At 35.7% G+C, this 23,156-nt stretch overlaps 1 protein-coding gene across 1 annotated transcript; it reads left to right on the top strand.

Moving 5' to 3' along the window:
• Positions 1 to 20,356: 20,356 nt before the first annotated feature.
• Positions 20,357 to 22,023, top strand: LOC143599363 (NAC domain-containing protein 43-like). Its single transcript, XM_077077339.1, has 3 exons — positions 20,357 to 20,579; positions 20,659 to 20,939; positions 21,186 to 22,023. The coding sequence occupies exons 1-3, from the start codon at positions 20,384 to 20,386 to the stop codon at positions 21,852 to 21,854; spliced, it is 1,146 nt and encodes a 381-aa protein (XP_076933454.1). The 5' UTR covers positions 20,357 to 20,383; the 3' UTR covers positions 21,855 to 22,023.
• Positions 22,024 to 23,156: the final 1,133 nt, after the last annotated feature.

Here is a 23,156-nt window from a genome sequence, read left to right as displayed (position 1 = left end):
TTCTATTCTTTTTTTCTTTTCTTTTTTCTAAATTTTAATCTATATTTCTAACAAATTATCTAAAAAAGTACAATGTATGTTATATCTCTTAAGTGATTAGTGAACTTTTAAACCGTTGATATTAATTATTTTTAATACTTCACTTATTAGGGGTGTTCAACACCGGATTATCCGGTTTTCGGATATCCGAAAAGTTCGGATAATGAATATTGATATCCAAATCCGTATCCGAAATTTCGGATATCCGATTTTCGGATATCCGAAATTTCGGATACGGATTCGGTTATTGAAACGGATAATCTGAATTAAAAAAAATTTGTTTATGCATATATTAAAACTAAACCTATGCTTGATTTTTCAAGTTTCCAACATTGAGATAAAAAAACATTCAAAGAAATTCATGGATAAATTCAAACTTAAACAAAACAACCAAAAACATCCAAAACAAATTCTAAGATAAATTCGAAAGTAGTTCGTCAACGATTAAACATTTAAAAATGATAAATCCAACCATAAGCTCGTGTGAACATCCATTATCCAACCCTTGTAAACCTACAATATGGTATAACATAAATCAATAGAAATAACAAGTTAACAAAGCAAAACTATTTCTAATTTAGTAACACAAATAATTGTATAGATACTATTAATTTATAGAAAAAAAATACCTTAAGCTGGCTCGATTGTTTCATCAACTATTTCATCTATGATAATGGTGGGTTGTTCCAATGTTAACTCCTTCATGCCTACAATATAATACGAAGAAAAAAAATACATCAACATTAAATATGCATATGTACAAAAGTAAAGCAAATAATTACTTATTACAACCTTCTTCCAAGCTTTCGATATCAAAAATGGTATCTTCAATCAAAATTGGATTATTAGAAGCACGCGACCAGTCGTGTGTGCATACCAATGCTTCCACCATTCTTGTGGTTAAGGAAGTTCTGAAACTATCAAGCACTCATCCCTCGGTGCTAAAAGCCGATTCAGAGGCAACCGTAGAAACAGAAATTGCAAGAATATCTCGAGCCATCCTAGCAAGAACGGGATATCGACATTGTTGAACTTTCCACCATTGTAATATGTCGAATTGTGAGTCTTTAGGTTGCCGATCTTCCCCAAGATATTTTTCTAACTCAGATTTTCTCATAGAGGTTTCTGAACTTCCCATTGCTATTTCAAACCGCTTGCTCATAATTTCATCAATGTCCATTGTTGTTTGATTGTCACTGGATGCCATACTAGGAATAGAAGTTTTAGATGATGATGATGCCTCAACACCCTTTTGTTTTTTGGGCATAGAATTCTCATAAAGTTCAAACAAAGCCTTCAAGTTCCGGTCTAGAGTATTGATGATACTCGCATCTACAAAATTTTCTTCAACAAGCCATTTAATATATTGCCATTTTCGTCTTGGATCAAGAACCACGGCAATAAATAAAAACTGATTAAGCTTAAGCACATTCCCCCAATACTTGATATATTTTTGTTTCATACTAAATGCCATTGAACGAATTGAACTATCTTGATTGGTAGTGAAACCATCAATCACAGTGCCAACTCCAAATATCTCATGCACATAAGCATTGGAGGTCACATAACGGGAACCTGAAAATCTTAACGTAGCTTCATAAAATATCTTCAAGAAAGGCAACAAGCTAGTAACACTAATCCAATCATCCTCATGAATTAAACCACCCTCACACTTCCTCATCTCTTTCTCACAACTAGAATCCTTTAATAATAAGTTAGAAAATGCTTTTTTGAATTTAACAGCAGATTCTAGCATCAAATAAGTGGAGTTCCACCTGGTATCAACATCCAAACACACTAAACCCCTGCTTTCTATTTTCTCTTCTTCAACACAAGTTTGCAAATTTTGAAGTCTAGCAGGTGAAGATCTCACATATTTTACCAAAGCACGAATTTTTTTGATTGATAAAGTCAGATTAGTAAGCCCATCTTTAACAACTAGGTTCAAAATATGAGCCGCACATCTCATATGCAAAAACGCTCCCTTCAAAACACCACATTCCCAATGATTAAAAACCTTTTGCAAGTCTTTAATAGCTATATCATTAGAGCTAGCATTATCCACCATCACAGTCAAAATATTTTTTAGGCCCCATTCAATTAAACATTTTTCAACTGCCCTCCCTATTAAAACCCCTGAATGACCAACAATTGGACAAAAATTTATAATTCTCTTATGTAGATGCCAATCATCATCTATAAAGTGTGCAGTCAAACACATATAAGACAAATTTTGCCCCGAAGTCCAAGTGTCGGAGGTTAAACACACTCTCGTTGACATATTTTTAAAAATATTCACTAACCGTCTTCGTTCCTCAATAAAATAGCCATAACAATCTCTTGTTGCAGTCGCACGTGAAGGTACAATAAAATAAGGATTAATAACCTTACAGAATTCTCGAAAACCCACTCGCTCAACAAACGAAAAAGGCAGTTCATCAACAATCAACATTTTTGCTAAAGCTTTCCTAATTACTTCTTGGTTAAACTCCCATAACTTTGGAATTGTCACGGTTTCAACAGAACCATCATCACTAATACGTGTTTTGGACTCTAAATTAAGTAGCTTTTGTTTTTTATCTTTATTTGCTGGATACTCCTTGCAAACATTAATGTGATTTTTTAAAGGAGTAGTCCCACTTTTTGATGCACAACCAATTTTTTTATGACAATACTTACACTCGGCCTTATCAGGGATATCACACACGATATAATGCTCCCACCAAATAGATCTTTTTTTCAATAAATGTATCGAAGGAATTTCACTTACATCGCCATCTGAGGTTGCACATGGGGTTTCTCCATCTTTTTTCGGTTTTTGCACATTCTTTGAAACCGCCTCATTTTCAGAAACTACCTCACAGTCTGAGTTGTTTTCATCATGCTTTTCCATTGGAGCAGCAAACTATACACAACAAACAACCAAAAGCTATTTAGTTATGAAACCTTAAAACTAAAACGTAATTAACTATTAACATATATGTCTTCACACTTTACTTTTCATACTAAAAGCAATTTTTTAATCGCTCATGCTAAATTCTAATTAACTAACGTATGATACAAAAATATATACATAATATGATAATAAAAACTTAAAAAGAAAAACCATAGCAGCAAATCCAAGAATAATAAGCCAAAATCTTACTTTTCATTAACAATTAACAAAAAAGTGATATAGATAATTCAAAAATAAAATGAAAATCACCTTATGCAGCAAAGGTAGTGGTGGAAATCAGCAGGGAAGGTGTTTCGGCAATTCGGCAGTGATGGGAGGATTTATAACGTGGAAAGTGGAGAATATATATAGGAGGGAAACCCTAAACTTAACTTATAACTTATTATATATATATATATATATATATATATATTACTTATTTTTATATATATTTTTTAGTTTTCGGATATCGGATAATCCGATTATCAGAAATTTTTAGAAATCGACATCCGAATCCGAAATCCGAAAATTTGGATTATCCGGTTTTCGGATATCCGAAATTTCGGATAATTCGGATACGGAATTTCGGATATTTCGGGTTCGGTTTTGGATCCGGATTTTTTTAAACACCCCTATCACTTATATATTAATATTAAGCAATCACGTTTGGAAGAAAAAGAATGGTTTATGTCCGCGAGAACCCTTATTAGGTGCCGTCTCACCGCTCAACACTCACATAGACTTGGTATTCTAGTAAGTGTGAATAGGCATGTAAACGAATACGAATGGATACATACGCATGTTCGTTTATTTAACCTTTTAACCGAACATAAACATAAACATATAATCGAACAAATTTATTTTGCTCATGCTCTAGAAATTGATGAGGTTCGTGTTCGTTCTTTTAAAACCTAAACGAACAGTTAATGAACGTAAACAAACGCAAACAAACAAACAAACAAACTTAAGTGAACAAACGGACAAATACAATACCAATTTATCAAAAAATAAAAAAATCCAAATTAGTGGTTTAAATTTACATAATTCATTCAAAATATACATCTTGATAATTCTACGAAAACACATCTAAATCTCAGTGTAAGTTTACTGGTTCACAATACATCTTGATAATTCTACGAAAACACATCTAAATCTGAGTGTAAGTTTACTAGTTCACACTTGGGTTAAACAACTTGTATTTGACCACACAAAGATGAACTACACCAACAATGTTCTTTTTATTTTCTAAAATCAATGAGCGTATGAACCAACATAAATGAACATATATAAATATATAAAGAAAACGTGTGTTTATGTTCGTTCGATTAATTAAATAAATAAAATTTTTTGTTCATTTAATTCTTTAACGTTTGTTTAGTTTTTCTTTATGCTTCTAAATTTTCAAATTTATAATTAAGGATGATTTTTTAGTTACATGTAACAACGGTTGATTAAAAAAAATGATGAAAATGTTATTGATCTATTTTCTTTATTGACTAGTTTATAAAAATGAAAATTTCATATAGTTTAGTTAAATATTTACTCAAAAGTCAAAACACAGTTCGGAAAAAATATATTTAGTCGACACTCCTATTTTGAAAATTTTCCTACTAAAGCCCACTAACACAAACTTAGATGAAGACCAAACTTAACCAAACAAATTTACTATATCACAGTTTATTAAAAAAAAATAATAATAATGAAACAAGCAGCAAAGCACTTCAGTTTTTGATCGAATAAGCTTTGATGCCATGGATTGAATTGAAAACAAGCTATTTGATGCCATATCTGTTATAGAATTATTATTATTATACGGCCGAGGGAACTTGACTAGTTTAGAAAGGCCACTTTTTGGGTAGTGGATGGACACCACACCGCGGGTGGCTGTTTTCATGACCATGTCCCCTTCTTCGTTCCAAAAGCCTAAAGCCGCATCGGCAGACGGTTTATAACCATCAACCCGACAGTGAACCGCCCATTCGTTTCGTTTCAGTACCCACACCTCCAAGCAGCTACCGCTGCACACATACCCACCCAACTTCACCATGCAGACAAACCAATTTATAATAATCTATACTCCCACAATGCCCTTTGGGAAGATTAATCAACCCGAACTCCTTCGTCCTCATATCTAACCTTATTATTTTGTCTTGATCATCAGCAAGCCAATGCAAGCCTCCTCGAGCAAATATTGATTATTGGAACGGCGTTTAGAGCGGGACTTGGGATATCATTCGCCATGAGTTTGTGCCGAAGACATGCAACATGATGCATAGTTTCTTCGGGTTATTATAAGTTTCGACCATCTTGAAAGTGCTGGTGGAATCATCAAAGCCAAGCCTGTGAGCCCTGACGGGTACATATGACCTGTGACCAATAACTGGTACCTCATAATATTCTTTTCTTAAAGGGTTGTCCACGGTCAACTCGGTCGGACAAAACACTGTGGAGTCTCGTGATAAATAAACCAGACCGTTGCAAGAACCTAGGATAAAGGGAATATTAATAACATGATACTTGGAAATTTTCCTACACTTAAACCCTAAAGACGGGATCGCTTTGGCATGCCGAGGCCGGTTTTTCGATTTGATGGCGAAGAAACTTATGGGAGGATCAACCAGCTCCGATGTTGTTTGAGCAATCATGATGGTGGCCGGGTTGTTGTTGATATCGTTGGCTGTGAATGATCTTTAGGTATGGATCGTCAATGTACTCGCTCCATAGCTTCGATACACATCTGGAACGAGCCAAAGATTTGACGGGCATTCTTGACAAGATGTTGAAGATGATTTCTGAAGGTAAACTAGCCATGAATCGATCTCAAGTTGGAGGCTTGTATCATCTTATGGTAGTGTATATATATAGTCCAAGATATGCGCCGATGTTACGAAATAGGGTTCGATAAACTTGCTAGGAAACGAACATGACGGGATTCGAATTTGCATTGGGCCACTTTTATTTTCTCATTAATTTGAGTTAGTTAATAGAGCCTTCCTATAATTAAAATTGATTTAATGGCATAAACAGTCCCTTTAGTCATGGAAGAGTATTTTGGTCATTTTAATCCAAAATTAAATGAAAATTTAATGGAAGTTAGTCTTAACAACCAAACTCGTTTCAATATGAGAACACAAACCCCAAACGTGTTTCTTTTAAACCTTAGTCCCCAAATCCATTATTTTTGAAAAAAAAACATATGATCACTATATGTGTAATTAACTCTTAGGTAGCGTTTGGTATGCAGGAATAACAATAGGAATGGAATGATTCATTACGTAGTAATGAAAAAAGTGGTGTTTGGTTGCTCAATGGAATGGAATCATCATTACACATGGAATCCCATTCCATCAAATCCATTCCTTCCCACCCCCCTTCTTTTTTTTCATTCCATTCCTCCTTCACCCTACTTTCTCAACAACACCATCACCAAACAACCACCACTACCATCGGCACCACCACCAACTCCGCCGACACCACCACCGTTGCCACCACCATCGCCACCGCCACCACCAATTTCGTCGCCGGAGCTACCACCGTCGCCATTGTAGGTTGATTTTTTTGTTTTTATTTGGGTTTAAAAAGTATTCACTTTTTTGAGATAGAAGTGTTTTTGTTGGTGCATTTTGTGATCGTCGCTATGCAATTCTGTTTAGCGGAAACGAAGTACGAAGTTTGAACAACTTCGCCATAGGCGAATTTATTGCAACTTCGCCATAGGCGAAGTTGTAACAACTTCTGCCATAGGCGAAGTTAGAACAACTTCGCCTACAGGCCCAAGCCCGCGGAGTTTTTAATATATATATGTGTGTCTTGTTTATGTTTGGGTATGCAGAAAATTAGAGTTTTGGGTGTATAGTTCAATTGTCTAGAGAGAAACCGTGAGGCAGAGTCGTGTGGGACGGCCCGAGGTAGAGCTCACCTCGGGTCGGCCGTCATTTGTTTTCATGTTTGGTATGTAAGTGTTTCGGTTATTATATAAAAGATCTGCAGATGTGTTTATCCCATTCGTGTGTTTGTTCGTGTATGTGTTTGTGTGTAATCGTGTTCTTCGTCTTCTACACCAATAAACGATCTAGGAGGATTCCACACTCCTAGACCTCGTGCGGATCTCGTATCGATCAGCGACGCCCCGGGGGGACTTACAAGTGGTATCAGAGCCTTAGGCTCTTATGCTATGGTTCGAGATCTGCGTTTTGGTGTTTCTGGCACGTTTCTGATGCGTTTTTTGCCGAACAGCCGCCGCAGGCGAAGTTATGGGGTTCAGGCGAAGTTGTCGCTTAAATTTTAGGGTTTAGGCGAAGTTATCAGACAGGAGAAGTTAAGGACAGGCGAAGTTAAGGAGGGGCGAAGTTGACTTTTAGGCGAAGATGACTTTAGGCGAAAAAAAAAGTGTTTAGAGTTTTCGTCTGTATGGCCAGGTGTACACGATTATTGTGAGACCTAAGACGTTGTTCCGTCAACGAGTGAAACTTGTTATCTCTTGGTCTTACGTGTGAACAAATACGTGTTAACTCTGGATATGGAGTTGAGGTTGTGAATGGGATATTGATTGAAACTGGATATTGACACATATTTGGGTGTTTGTGGGCAATGAAGTAGTTGTTGTTCGAGGTTGACCAACTGAAGAAAGTCAAATTGAACTGAAGGTTTTCGTCATTACTGGATTGCGGTCAGAGCATATTATTTATGTTATTTTCAAGGCGTTCGAGAATTGGATCCTGAAATGTGATGCTTATTTATTAAAGTGAAAATTCTGGAAGAAGTTGGATTTAATCAGGAATTCAAGTGTTTATGTTCTTGATCGTTATCCCTGGTGATTGAAGATGATTCGGATTAATTAATGGTCATGTGTGTTAGATTCTGTCAAGGTGGTTTTGTGATGAAATTGATCACTTGATGTTGAGTAGTTGAAGATTAAACCTTATCGTATGCCGACGTGTTGGTGAAGTTGTGGAGGGAGCCCAACTTCACGTGTTAGTGAAGTCAGAAGGACTCACGTGATTGGTTGAGATGATCAATTAAGCACGGGGATGCATGCATTTCAAAGACCTCAATCTATATATAGTCGGAGAAGCTTACACTGAATGGGAGATCTGATATGGAAGACGCTGGGTGATTGGTAGATTTGTGAAGCTACAAGACAGTTTCAGACACGGCTGGTTGAAGAGCAAACAGAAGATCATCAGTTAAGAGGGAGTCTGTTGGTGCATATTTTGTAACAGATGATCTTTCGTGTTTGTTAGAATTGAGAGCAACGGTCAAAGGGGAGTCTGTTGGTGCATTTTGTGACCGTCGCTATGCAATTCTGTTTAGCGGAAACGAAGTACGAAGTTTGAACAACTTCGCCATAGGCGAAGTTATTGCAACTTCGCCATAGGCGAAGTTGTAACAACTTCGGCTACAGGCCTGTAAGGCCCCGAACCCGGTGACCCTACTTTAGCGTCGGATTTACTCATAAACACAGTTCTTCAAATCAGAGTTTTTTTAAAACTTTTCGCGGAATATAAAACATCAATCATTTGTTACAAAACATTAAATCTTTTCTTTGATACCATAACACAAAACTTTATTTTTAAAACATCTTTACTTATTTCTTCAGATGCCAGCCGTTCAATCCATGCCGTGTGTCATCCTCATGCTAACTCTATAATCAGCTCACCTGCGTGCATACTAAAAGTCAGCTACGCTGAGTGAGTTCTAGTTAATCAGGCAACATACAATTTATTCCCATATATTTCTTCCCGTATCCGAAGACACATATTACTACCTTAACCTCGTATAAATATCCATAGGAGGATCGTCACGTAATATCTATTAAAGGAACCATTACCATTACCATACTATATATAATTTCCATAGGATGAACACTCTGTATACTTTCCATAGAAGGAACACTTTACTATCCATAGAAGGAACACTATACTTTCCATAGAAGGAACACTATCTATAAGTTATTATTTAATATCCATGTAAGGAGCTAATCACTTCCCTTGACGATACGTGCAATATCCGAAGATCGTTCACGTACCGACAAGCTTTCATTCATAATGTTCATACGTCATCCTTACATTACATACAATATTAATATCTTTATTTATATCCCGACAGTACGTGCAATATCGAATATTAGTAGGGTTCGGTTCCCTAGTTCTCGAATATTAGTAGGGTTCGATTCCCTCTTCGTTACCATACAACCATACATCATACCTCGAGTATTAGTAGGGCTCGGTACCCTTTTCGTAACCATACAGTCATACATCATACCTCGAGTATTAGTAGGGCTCGGTACCCTAGTTCTCGAATATTAGTAGGGTTCGATTCCCTCTTCGTTACCATACAACCATACATCATACCTCGAGTATTAGTGGGGCTCGGTACCCTTTTCGTAACCATACAGCCATACATCATACCTCGAGTATTATTAGGGCTCGGTACCCTTTTCGTAACCATACAACCATACATTATCATTTCTTTCTTCTATTATCTTTATCATGTTCATACACATAAACATACATAACATACTTACCTTATACATAGCGTTACAGCCTGACAGTACGTGCAATATCCGAAGATCGTTCACGTACCATCAAGCAATCATTCATACATTTCACATTATCCACATAAGGCATACACTTATCTCTTAGGATAAGTGTATTAACAAACATATTGAGTATGCACACAGCCCCGAAAACATAACAAGGAATGGGGCTAGAAACTCACCTGAACTCTGCTTCTTTTTCTGATAGCTGTAAATCCCTTCTTTAACTGAGCTCGGCTGACTGTACAAGTTACACGTATCAATACTCGCCTGATCTAATCTGGTGGCCTAGTATTAGTTTACTTTAACTTATCGCTTTTAATTTATTTTCTAATCGAACTTGGCTTTAGGCGAAGTTAAACCTCAGGCGAACTTGGCTTTAGGCGAAGTTAAACCTTAGGCGAACTTGGCTTTAGGCGAAGTTAAACCTCAGGCGAACTTGGCTTTAGGCGAAGTTAAACCTTAGGCGAACTTAGCTTTACAGCAAAGTTGTCATCAGGCGAACTTGGCTTCAGGCGAAGTTGTCATCAGGCGAACTTGGCCTCAGGCGAAGTTACCAGTTAGGCGAACTTAACTTTACAGCGAAGTTGCCATCAGGCGAACTTAGCTTGCAGGCGAAGTTCATCAGGCGAACTTAGCTTGCAGGCGAAGTTCATCGCTTTGAAGGCGAAGTTGCCCAGATGCAGGCGAAATTGCCCAGACAGCCGCTGTTCGGTTTCTTTCCAGCATTTCGAGCGATTTTAACACCCTTTCTATGGTTCAATATCACCCACTACGCTTCCCGACCATTTTCGGTCGCTTATACACTAAGAAGCTTGGATCTTTAAACTTCAAAGATCAAGAATCATACCTTTTTGAGCTTGTTTGGATCTTGTTTACTTGTTAATCACAACCAACCGCTCTCTCTCTCTCTCTCTCTCGGATCTGCCCGATTCTTCCCTTGGCCCGGTCGGCGAAGTTGTGGTGTGTGGTGTGTGTGTTTTGGGGTGTTAGAAAACAAATGGAATGAAAGATATTTTGGGTTTAGGGGATATTTATATCCCTTAAATCCCATGGACCTAAGGCCCACTCTCATTTAACCCATCTCCATTAATCCAAGTCCATAACCCACATACATTACCCAACACTAGCCCGACCCATACCAACTCCTACTCTATTATTTATTTCCTGACAACCCGAGTAAACTTCCCATCTATTATTAAGTAATATAATTAATATTATTTTGGAAATTTCCGGATGTTACAAGGCCCAAGCCCGCGGAGTTGTTAATATATATATGTGTGTCTTGTTTAGGTTTGGGTATCCAGAAAATTAGAGTATTGGTGTGTAGTTCAATTGTCTAGAGAGAAACCGTGAGGCAAAGTCGTGTGGGACGGCCCGAGGTAGAGCTCACATCGGGTCGGCCGTCATTTGTTTTCATGTTTGGTATGTAAGTGTTTCGGTTATTATATAAAAGATCTGTAGATGTGTTTATCCCATTCATGTGTTTGTTCGTGTATGTGTTTGTGTGTAATCGTGTTCTTCGTCTTCTACACCAATAAACGAGTCTAGGAGGATTCCGCACTCCTAGACCTCGTGCGGATCTCGTATCGATCAGCGACGCCCCGGGGGGGCTTACAGTTTTTATTATTTCTATTTCATTTCTACAATTTTTTTAGATACCAAACAATAAAAATTAATAAATGATTTCATTCCTATAGGTTAACCAAACAAGGAAAATGAATGGTAATGATCCATTTCATTCCCTTGTCCATTCCATTCCTTCTTCCATTTCATTCCCCCTTCATTCCATTACCTCCACCAAACATACCTTTATAGTTATTTTACCCGTCTAGTACACGAGATTTCAACAATGTATATGCGCGTACGTGCGTGTAATACCACCTATAAGTTATAACTTATTAAGTTACATTTGGTCTTAAATTAGCTTTTCTTATTTGTCTTGTGTTCTATTGATGATTTGAGTGCTATTAAATTATGTTTCATAATTAGGATTTATTTGTAGAACCATAAATTATGTTTCGTAATTAGGATTTATTTGTAGAACCAAAAAGAATTCATAATAAACTTAAAAAGAGTCAAGGGATGTGCAATACTTAATAAAAATAAGCATGATTTTAGTCTTACAATTAATATTTTTCTTATTGTTAGTAACTTAATCAATCATGTTTCTCATTACATTTGAAATATATTTTATTTTTATATTAATTGTAAAAAACATACTTAATTATTTACCATGTTTTTATACAATTTAAACATTCCTTATCCAATACTTGTTTATACCTTTTTTCATAAAAAAAATATTAACTAATAACACGGATTGGTATTTCAAAGTTAAACATTCCTTATCCAATACTTTGAAGTATTATAAATAAAAATCAATACCTTCAACTTTATGCAACTTTAAATCTTCTAATATTCTTCTAACTCAGAATAATCACTGTTATTTGAATAATGACTTTAAGGTTAGTATGTCTTTGTCATTTTCCTATGAATTACATTCATATGAAATAAAATAAATCATTTTGTTATATTTTAATTTTTGATTTTATATGTTGTTTGATTATACAACTTTTAATTGTAAAATATAAAATCAATTAAAAAATTGTCATACATAGAATATTAATGACAACAAATTTATCATGATTAATCAATTTTAGATTATAAAAATTCTAAGGATGATTATATCATCAAAGTTCAGGTAATCTGGTTTTTTGGGATAATCATGTTTTTTGGATAAACATGAACAGATGAGCTCAAATGACATCATATTAATTGTTTAAAAGGTATGATTATGTATATGAATATATTTTTTTTGTTAGTTTCATGGATATATTTATCATTATTTAGGGTTGGTATGTACTTACACGAATCTTATTTGTCACACTGACAACTATATGCATGTGGCTACATCAACAGTAACAAGCAAACCTATATGTTATCTTATCAAGAGTTACATGAACATATGGACTAAAGATTTTGATTTTTGATAAATAATATATACCGATCAATACAACAACAAATTAGTGTACATGAAAGTTTTTTACTTATTTGTAACATATTTGTGTAACCCTGGTTATGCAATATTTACAATTTTAATGTAAGTTATAATTGTATTAACAATATATGATCATTTTGTTGACTGAATTTCACTTAATGGCTAGAGTTAAAAATTTCATCATTTACCCCGTGTAATACACGGGCCTCAAACTAGTTCTTAATAAACTTTAAACAGAGTCAAGGGATGTGCATTATATGTTCATTCAATGTTATTAAGGCTTCGGTACGAAGGAACCTTATAGGTTGCTATTGGCAAAGCCCCTGGACCCTTGGGTTTCGTTCAATGCGTAGCTCTAGTAAACTCAAGGCACAACGCCATTGGCTGGGTCACACTGGATAGCTTAAAGTTGCATGAAAATGATTTTTAGAAGTTAATAGAATTTAGTAGCGAGTTTGGTAGCAACTTGGTTACAGAAGTTTGGTAGTAAGACTAAAGATCGGTAGCAAATTTGACATTCAATAATAACATATACTAAATATCAATAGTCTTTTTGACCTAGCGATAGCAAATGAACTTGTTGCGACTGAGATGTGGTAGCATCTTATACTTTGGTAGTCACATAGTTACACTTGGTACCCAAACCAACCTAACCCGTCCTTGATTTTTGTCTTGCCACCAATACATGCATGCCAAGTAGGGTGTTTAAAACCGGATATCCGAATTTCCGGATATCCAGACGTTTCGAATAGTTCACTATCCGAATTCGTATTCAAAAGTTTTGATACTGAAGCGGATATCCAAATTTAAAGAAAAGAAAAAAAAAATAAAAAACGAAAAATAAAACACTAGTTTCCATTATCACCATTAAAACAATGAAACTATCACCATTTTCAATACCGATGTATCATAGTAACCTTTATGGTAATCAAAGACGCGCTATGAACGAGAACAATGAAACAATATTTGACTAACACCCAAACTTTATTGATCAATAAATCTGACTCAAAAACTTGATACAACTTGTCCCATATCCTAAACACGGTATTTATAGCTAACCTAACACGCTATACTATAACCGGGATTCTAATTAACCAATTCCATAATAATTATCTTCCTAACATGTATCAAATAGGAAACTAGATAATAATCCATAAATTGATTAATGTTATTTAATCATTAACTTGCACGCCAAGTTAACATCCTAGCCGCCCCCACGCACCAAGCCACGGGTCGACTCGGGAATTCCCAACAATCACCCCCTGAATTTTTGAGTCGTACAGGGGAGATCTTCTGACTTTAGAAAAGCTTGCATCTCCTTGAATTTAATCCGCACGAGAGCAACTAATATCTTTATCTTCTCGATTCGTGCTTCCGAGGCGAACACTTCATCATAGTCAATCCCGGGATGTTGCACATATCCTTTCTCCACAAGCGTCGCCTTGCGTTTGTTTATCGGATTCCATTTAACTCCTTCTGGTAACCCCGTTAAACTCGCGTTTTCTTTTTCTCGATTGAATTGATCTCGGCCCGCACCGCTTTCATCCACTCGGGTTTCGATTTTGCTTCATCAAAACTACTCATTTCATCATTCAATAACACTAGTAGTTCTTCGAGTTCTTCATTGGAATTTAACTCGTAATCACCAATATTATCGGATAAGATCAAAGGGCAAGTAGAACGTTTAACCGGGGTTTGCACAACATTATTCATGGCTACCTCACTGCAGTTAGCGACAGAGGTGCTGCTGTTTGCAACAGTTCCATCACTAATGATGCTGTTTGCGACAGTTTCAGCGTCGCTATTGCTGCAGGTTGTATCAGACTCGTCGCTATTGCTGTTGTTAGAACCAAAACCGTCGCTGTTGCTGCTGTTCGTTTGGGCTGGGTTCGGGTTTCACTGGTCCAAACCCGAAATCGATTGGCTTGTAAACACCTGAGAGCATACCAAGTAACTTTGCTCGTAAACAAGTTGGGTTCCCAATATTTAGTCTGATTTTATAAAGCATCTTGGCATTCCTCGTGACCTTCATTAGTAACCTCCCACTACTATCGTGCATCGTTAAGTAGTTACTCCTCATCCGTATATCACAACCCGACGTGGTTACTTGACCCAAGCTAATCACATTACACTGCAAACCCGGAATATAATAAATATCGGTCATCAATTTATGTTCTTCACTTTTACCTTTTAAAATAATTGAACCCTTCCCTTTGATCGGTACACACGAACCATCCCTGAACCTTACTCGTCCGGCTATCTGTTCGTTTAATTCCGAAAAATATTCACGGTTTCCCGTCATATGGTTAGTTGCATCATTATCTAAGTGCCAGATGTCGAGCTCACCCGAATCGGTATCGTACTTTGTCGGAATTACTTTATCTTCGTTAGTCTACGGTTTCCCAAACACCTTCCATCATGAAAAACTAAGCATCAAGATCTTTTGGTTCACGCTCGTCCGTTCGGTTTAGATTTGCTTCTTCATCTTTTCGAAACTGGTCGAGGCACCTTGAGACAAAGTGCCCGAATTCATCGCACCTATAACATTTAATGTGTGATAAATCTCGCTCCATACCTTTTCCTTTCTTATCAACATGTTTCTGGTTATCATCTCGACCGCGTCCTCGTCCTCTTAAATCATAGGATCCTCGACCTCAACCCCTACTAGACAAATTAGATTTAGTGAACATTAACTGACCTTGATTGCTCTCGGTTTGAAGATTGTCTTCTTTTATCCTCTCTTCATAGGCTTTTAATCGACCCACCACATCATCAAACCCAACTGTCTTTAAATCTAAAACTTGCTCAAGTGAGGCCACAATATGAATAAAACGTCTCGAAAGATTCGTGAGGAACTTTTTTACCATTTTTTCTTCCAGGAATATTTCTCCGAGCGTGGCGGCTTTCAATGAGTAGCTCGATAATGTGGCTGCATACTCATTAATCGACCCTGTTTCTTTCATCTTCAACCTGTCGAACTCTGATGTTAGGGTTTGGAGCTTCGCCTCTTTCACCCGTTCAGCACCTAGATGTCGGGTCGTTAACGCTTCCCACATCTCTTTTGCTGTGCGCAGATTACCGACTTGTAAAATCTGTGCTTCGGGGATCGCCTGAAAGATCAAGGCGATCGCAATATTGTTTTGTTTTACCTCGCCGTTACCCGGATCGATCGTGTCCCACACGTCATGCACATTCATCAGCACGCGCATGTGCATAGCCCAGATCGTGTAATTCGTTGTTAGTTTCGGACATTGAAACGAGTTCGGGTTCGTGTTCGTTTCCTTGGCCGATTGATCACTCATCGTTGTTCGTTAAACTCTAACCGCGAAAACAAGCCGAACAAGCTTTGTTGAACCAAGAGTATAAAAGGAATTAACCACCTTGCTAATTTTGTTTTCGTCTCTTCTGACTTCTTTTGTAAGCAATTTTCTTTTCCGTGAAGCCTCTTACCAATACAAATCAAGATATTAATATCAATTCAAACCCTCCTCGATTTGACCGCTACTTTCAAAATTGATATTAAAATCAATTTAATTTTCATACCATGATGTGGTTGAGATTAGTTTTAATACCTTCTGGTCTTTAAGAGTCCCTTGGTTGCGAACAACTGATTAATATTCACGGGTTCGTTGATCAGTTGTTTCTTTAACTTGGCTCTGATACCAATTATGGTAATCAAAGACGCGCTATGAACGAGAACGACGAAACAATATTTGGCTAACACCCAAACTTTATTGATCAAGAAATCTGACTCAAAAACTTGATACAACTTGTTCCATACCCTAAACACGATATTTATAGCTAACCTAACACGCTATACTATAACCGGGATTCTAATTAATCAATTCCATAATAATTATCTTCCTAACATGTATCAAATAGGAAACTAGATAATAATCCATAAATTGATTAATGTTATTTAATCATTAACTTGCACGCCAAGTTAATATCGCCGCCCCATTGCACCAAGCCACGGTTCGACTCGGGAATTCCCAACAACCTTTCGTCTTTCATTTCCTTCTTTAATTATGAGTTCCTTATCATAAGAATTGAAAAGCTATTTGATTTTATTTCAATTGAAACCCTAACAAATACACATCAAATAGAGAAAATCCATCATCACCTGTCATCTTATCATCTAAAACACGAAATTAATGAAGACAAACCGGTAACCGGAAACTTTCGACTTCGGTAACTGATTTATGGTGGAATTTGGAGGCTATCTTCGATAGATAGCAACAGATCCGACTTTCAATTGGATGTAGATAACGATTAGGGTTTGATGAATCGAATTTAGAGCATTCTCAGTCTGTTCTCTAAAAATATGTGAGGAAGATTTGTAAATTATATGGTACGGTTATGAGTGGTAGTGAGTAGTGGAGTGAGAAAATGTTATATGGGAAAGTTGAATTTGGGGTTTCACTGTTCATACTGTATATATTTTAATATTTTTTAAAAGTAGTTGCGAGTGGTGGAAAGAGAAAAGATAACAATAAAGATATAAAAAATATTATTTAATTAAACATAAGAGAGAAAAACAGTAATTTTAATGAAATTATATGATATATATTGATATATGGTAGGGAATGGGTTAAGAATGCTCTAAGAGCGGCTGAATGCGATAAAGAGATTCCAATGTTAAATATAATAAAATAATTAAAAATAATAAAACCTAATATTCGGATAGTTCGTATATCTAAACTGTCCAAAAAATCCTATAATTGCTATCCGAATCCAAATTTTGGGATATCCATGATTCGGATTTCCGGATACAGATTCGGATTATTTTGAACACCTCTAATGCCAAGTATAGAGATAAATGATTCATAAAAGAAATAATTAATTTGAGATCTAAAAGTCTATGCACATAAAGGTATATGATTTAAACAAGGGGAAAATCCCCAAAATAACCCATCTACAAAATGAGATTTTAACTTTTCCCCTAAACTTAATATTTCCAAAAATAGCCTTCTCTAACTCATCTTTGGACCATGTATTAGAAAATCTAACGCGTCTTTGACGACGTGTTACTAACACGTCGTCAAAGACGCGTTGGATTTCCTAACACATGGTTAAAGACGCTAACACGTCGTCAAATGCACGTTAGATTTCCTAACACATGGTTAAAGATGAGTTAGACTTCCAAACACGTAGTCAAAGATATGTTAGTATCAAACGCGTAGTCGAAGATATGTTAGCTTTTTTGTTTGTTTGTTTTTAATATTATATTTTTAGAACTAGTTTAACTTATATTTGTTTTTCTTTTATAACTTTTAATATATAAAAGTTTTATATTATTTCGAATATACCGACGAGACATGCTTACTTTTACCTACTGACCGACATAAACTAACTCAAACTCGAGCCGTGCCAAATCAATATCGAAATATTCAATAAAATTTGACCCCGCTCGGTTTTAAATAAAATTTATGTCGGTCCGTAGATAAAAGTAAACATTTCTTGTCGGTATATTCGAAATAATATTAAATTTTATATATTAAAAGTTATAAAAGAAAAACAAAATAAGTACAACCAGTTATAAAAATATAATATTAAAAAAACAAACAAAAAAGCTAACATATCTTCGACTACGCGTTTGATGCTAACATATCTTTGACTACGTGTTTGGAGGCTTAACTCATCTTTAACCATGTGTTAGGAAATCTAACGTGCATTTGACGACGTGTTAGCGTCTTTAACCATGTTTTAGGAAATCCAACCCGTCTTTGACGACGTGTTATGCTAACATGTCGTCAAAGAAGCGTTAGATTTCCTAATACATGGTTAAAGATGAGTTAGAGAGGGCCATTTTTGGAAATATTAAGTTTAAGGGACAAAGTTGAAATCTCATTTTGTAAATGGGCTATTTTGGGGGTTTTCCCTTTAAACAAGTCTTTATGCAAAATATCGAAATATTAAGTTTAAGAGACAAAGTTGGAATCTCATTTTGTAAATGGGCTATTTTGGGGATTTTCCCTTTAAACAAGTCTTTATGCAAAAGATCGAGTGATGACATAAAAGACCTTCAATTGGTTATTAAAAGATGTGTTGTCTCATGGCAGATACAAATTCCATATAAAGCATGAGACGCTTATGATACTGATCATACTTAAACTAATGACTGTGTTTATATAAAACAAACACAATTCACTATTTTACCCTTTTGTATTCATAATAAATTGCATTTATATAAGGAAACGGAAAGCATTTATATGAATAATAATGTAACAATCAATTTTAATTAAATTAATCCGTTTTAATACACACTTTGTGCTAAATAATAACACGAGCCAGCCCCGACATCAACCCTCAAGGGGACCCAATTTCAACTCATCTTGGTAGCAAGTACTAGCAGCAGACATATGGTCCTAATATCCACGCGAAAAAGTAGGATTTTATCACTTTGGCTCTCAACCAACTTTAGAATCATATCTTAGTTGAAATAATATATAAACAAATATAAGTGGAAAATAATTTGTTCAAGACATATAACACTAATATCACATATAGTTCTTAAGATCAAATGTTATTGCTAAGAAGCCCACCGACAGGTTATAGGATTGTTACAACATTGTGGATGTGGAGGAATTATATCAAAGGGTGAAACAGTCACACTTCATCTCTTATCCATCTTTTAATAAGGTAGTGTATACTATTGTAGGATCATATAGGTTGTTCTAATCAATAATAACGGAGGTTGGATCGAGAATGAGTGAACGACACAAGTTCTAGTAGTTTTGATGCTAACAGGGACACTCCCAGCAACCAGAGGAATTGTAACACTTCCTAGTGTCGCCCAAACTCATGAAGAATAACTTTCTAGATGCGAGACTATCTGCAACACTTTGGAGTGTTGTTGCTAGCCTGACAGTGACACTTACTCTACCTACATATAGTTCTTGTTTTTGTTCATTTTAGACTAGTCGTTCAACCCGTTGTAATAAGAATCATTGTTAGACTCGTTTTCTGATTGTATTAAAATAGCTAGGCAAGGACTCAATCGTTGTCTCGTTGGCTTTATGATATCAATTGAATCGTGTTTGTTAGTTGTGGTGATCGGTTTCACTTGTTTTTATCATTTTTCTCTATTTTGGGCGTTGATTACCATTTCTTTTGGTATTTCACATATCAGAATTGGTTTTTAATCAAGCTTGCACTTGATCTAGAGATCGATAAACCGACCTACAATTATGAAAACTCTTAGAAGAAAGTTTCCGATGATTGGACCAAAACCCTAATGGGTCAATGTGTCGGGCGGAAACCTGTTGGGTTACGCCCATTCAAAAGTATCGTCTGCATTACTTGTCTAGCACATTAAAATCGTTCATATTACACGAATTGAAAGCCGTATGATTTGAACCAATTCATCGCACTACATCCTTGGCATCAAGATTCACGTACTTGATTATAGCGCGTACGACTTTTATGTCACGCGCACTAGTAAAATGTTATATTAATTGAAAATAGGACATTGTTTAGTGTTGGGTGTGACATGCAAGGTCAAAGGTCGTATTAGAGAAGGTACTGGCTCATATTCGGTACACAACCATCCCCCATCTGCTTTTTAAAAAGGCCCCAAATTTCATGTCCTTTGTGTTAGATCAGTAGGTGATTAGTTGTTTTCTAACCCTCATGACCCTACAATCAAAAGGTTGCTACCAATTTCCAAAGTCTGGTGCCTCATTATGAACCTTCTATTCCTTTTTCATGTTTTTCTTTTTACTAACAATATACACATTATGGTTATTAAAGTGTATTTCATATTTTCATACACATTATTGTTTCATCTCTAAGCATTTAACCATTGATATAAATCATCATCTTGTTGTTCCTTTTCTGTTATTATTATTATATCTTTCTTGCTTTTGTTTCCATGTCTAAAGAAGATCAAGTGAGTTTATCTGTGAATGTTAATGGCCACTCTAAGGTGCCACCAGGGTTCAGGTTCCACCCAACCGAAGAAGAGCTTCTTTATTACTACTTAAGGAAGAAAGTTGCGTATGAAAAGATTGATCTTGATGTTATTCGCGATATTGATCTTAACAAGCTTGAACCATGGGATATCAAAGGTGACTGATGGTTTATTTCTTGATTAGCATGCATATATAATATGGTAACTTAACATTTCTTTCATATATATGTTTAAAGAAAAGTGTAGGATTGGTTCAGCCCCCCAAAATGATTGGTATTTCTTTAGTCATAATGACAAGAAATACCCTACTGGAACGCGCACAAACCGTGCTACTGCTGCTGGTTTCTGGAAAGCCACCGGTCGAGATAAGGTCATTCATAGTAGCTTGAGAAGAATCGGTATGAGGAAGACACTCGTGTTCTATAAAGGAAGAGCACCTCATGGACAAAAGTCGGACTGGATTATGCATGAATATAGACTCGATGACAACACGATTTCCTCCCAAGATTATGGCTCGGTAAGTATTACTCGTATAAACTTAATCCTCCGGTAGTTGATTTTATTATCTATTATAGTAATTATTTTATTCTAGATCGAATATAAGTTTGTTATTCATTGTTTTGCTCGGGTTTGAATATTATGAATCCTTGTTGCAACAATCTTTCTACATAAAAATATCTAGTTTTCAGTTATTCACTACACAGAAATTATATTAATTGTTCATTTCAATTCTTTCAACCTTCTACTCCCTTTTCCTTGATAGGGTTCTAACATGTGTGATTCAACTCAAGAAGACGGATGGGTTGTATGTCGCGTTTTTAAAAAGAAAAACTACCATAAAGCGGTCCAGAGCCCACAACGGTCATCATCGGCACCTTCCAATGATTCAACAGCTCAAATGCAATCTTTAAAGAAAGATCATGGAACTCAAGTTCTTCCCTACATCAATGGTAAATCCTGCAAGCAAGAAACCGAATCACTTGCCAATATCACAACCACTCATGACTATGATCCTTTGCAACAATTCATTAACCCGATAGCCAACAGATTCCTACACCTCCCACGGCTGCACAATACTGACTTGATCAGCTCAGCCACCTTTGATCAAGATTCAATTTTCCCGGCCCCTAACTCCGTGGCCCACTCTAGAAACCATGAACATCTTGAAAATTGGTCTGATGTGGATCGGCTTGTGGCCTCGCAGCTCAATGGCCAACCAGGCTCATTGAGGCAGATGTATGGTTGCTATGATGAACCCAATGCAGACATGTGTTTCCCATTTCATCATAATGATCAAGAACCACTTGCACAACCATCATCCATGGCTAAACCAAATGAAGCAGCCTATACAAGTGAGATAGATATATGGAGCTTTGCGCAATCTTCATCGCAATCATCATCACCGGATCCGTTCTACCATTTGTCGGTATAGCTCAAATATTTTTATTCCAGTTTAATTTCTTGATATACTTTTTTATCCAAAACTTTTACTTTTTATGGAAGATACAAATGGAATAAACTGTTGTGTATATACCTGGAAGTATAAAGAAGTTTGAGTTTGAATAAGGTTGCGCTAAACGTATCTCACCCCTTTCATTTTAGTTACACACCCCCTTCAACTTGTTATATCAGTAATATTCTCTAATTTTTACACTAGAAGAAAAAAATCCCACTGATATGATGTTTTTCGAGGTAATGTACGATGAAATGAGGAGCCGTGGTACGTTTAGGCGTTTAGCTAGTACATGTATTTTCTTAGCTAGGTAAGGCTGTTGATGTTGATGTCAAGTAAAGGTTATCTAGTGTATTGTGTTTGATGGATACATATAAAATATGCAGCAAAAAAAAAAGAAAGAAAAAAAAACATTTATAATTTTCATACCCCTACAAGAAAATATCCCATATACTCCTTGGCTTCATTGAAAATTTTGTTTTTAAAGTGACATTTATTCTTTAAAACATGTTTAGTTCCAAATCATGAAGTATCTATTGAAGTTGTCTTCTAATCCTTTTAGAAGGTATAAAGATATAACGTTACTTTCTTGTCTAGGGTCGTCTCTATCATTAACTCCTTTGTTTTATTCATTTTGGTCATCTTTTGTAGTGCTAGCTATCATTGTTTGTGAAACGCAAACATGTTTGTTTTTGTTTTCATCTTGCTCAACTTTTATCTAGAAATGTAAACAATTCAAGTAAAGCTTGAGTTCGTCTAAGTTTTATTTAATTTGAGAAAGCTTAAGCCCGGCTAGCTCGTTTTCAACTTGTCTAAGTCTCGAGTTTCACTCATAAGTAACTTTTCAAACTCAAGCTCAACTAGTTTCTTACTTATTAATTAATTTATTATTTATATGTATATATGCGTCTTTATATATATATATGTATATATATATATATATCTTTATAATTATATTTATACATATATATAGTATAATATATTTTATTTCTTATTTTTTTTATATTTATAAAACTAATAGGCTGGTTTCGACTCAAAGCCTAGTGATTTAAGTCCGACTAGATTTGAGCTTTTAACAAGATGATCTCATTTAACTCATGAGCGTTTATGTCCTATATCATTATATAGAACATATATGCTATATATAAATATATTCTAAAAGTACATGTTGAGTTTTAAAGGATGGGCATGTATCAAAAGCATGTCAAAGAAGCCCTTTTGCAAACTTGATTACTTAACAATTGGTGTATGATAGATATGTAATTGGGAATATCGATTTAA

This window comes from Bidens hawaiensis, unplaced genomic scaffold (assembly GCF_021521415.1).
Source record: "Bidens hawaiensis isolate Kalapana, Puna unplaced genomic scaffold, B.hawaiensis_p1.1 tig00052073_1, whole genome shotgun sequence".
In the NCBI taxonomy this organism is placed as follows: domain Eukaryota; kingdom Viridiplantae; phylum Streptophyta; class Magnoliopsida; order Asterales; family Asteraceae; genus Bidens; species Bidens hawaiensis.
The sequence above is the reverse complement of the archived record's forward strand: the minus strand, read 5'-3'. Positions and strand labels throughout refer to the sequence as shown.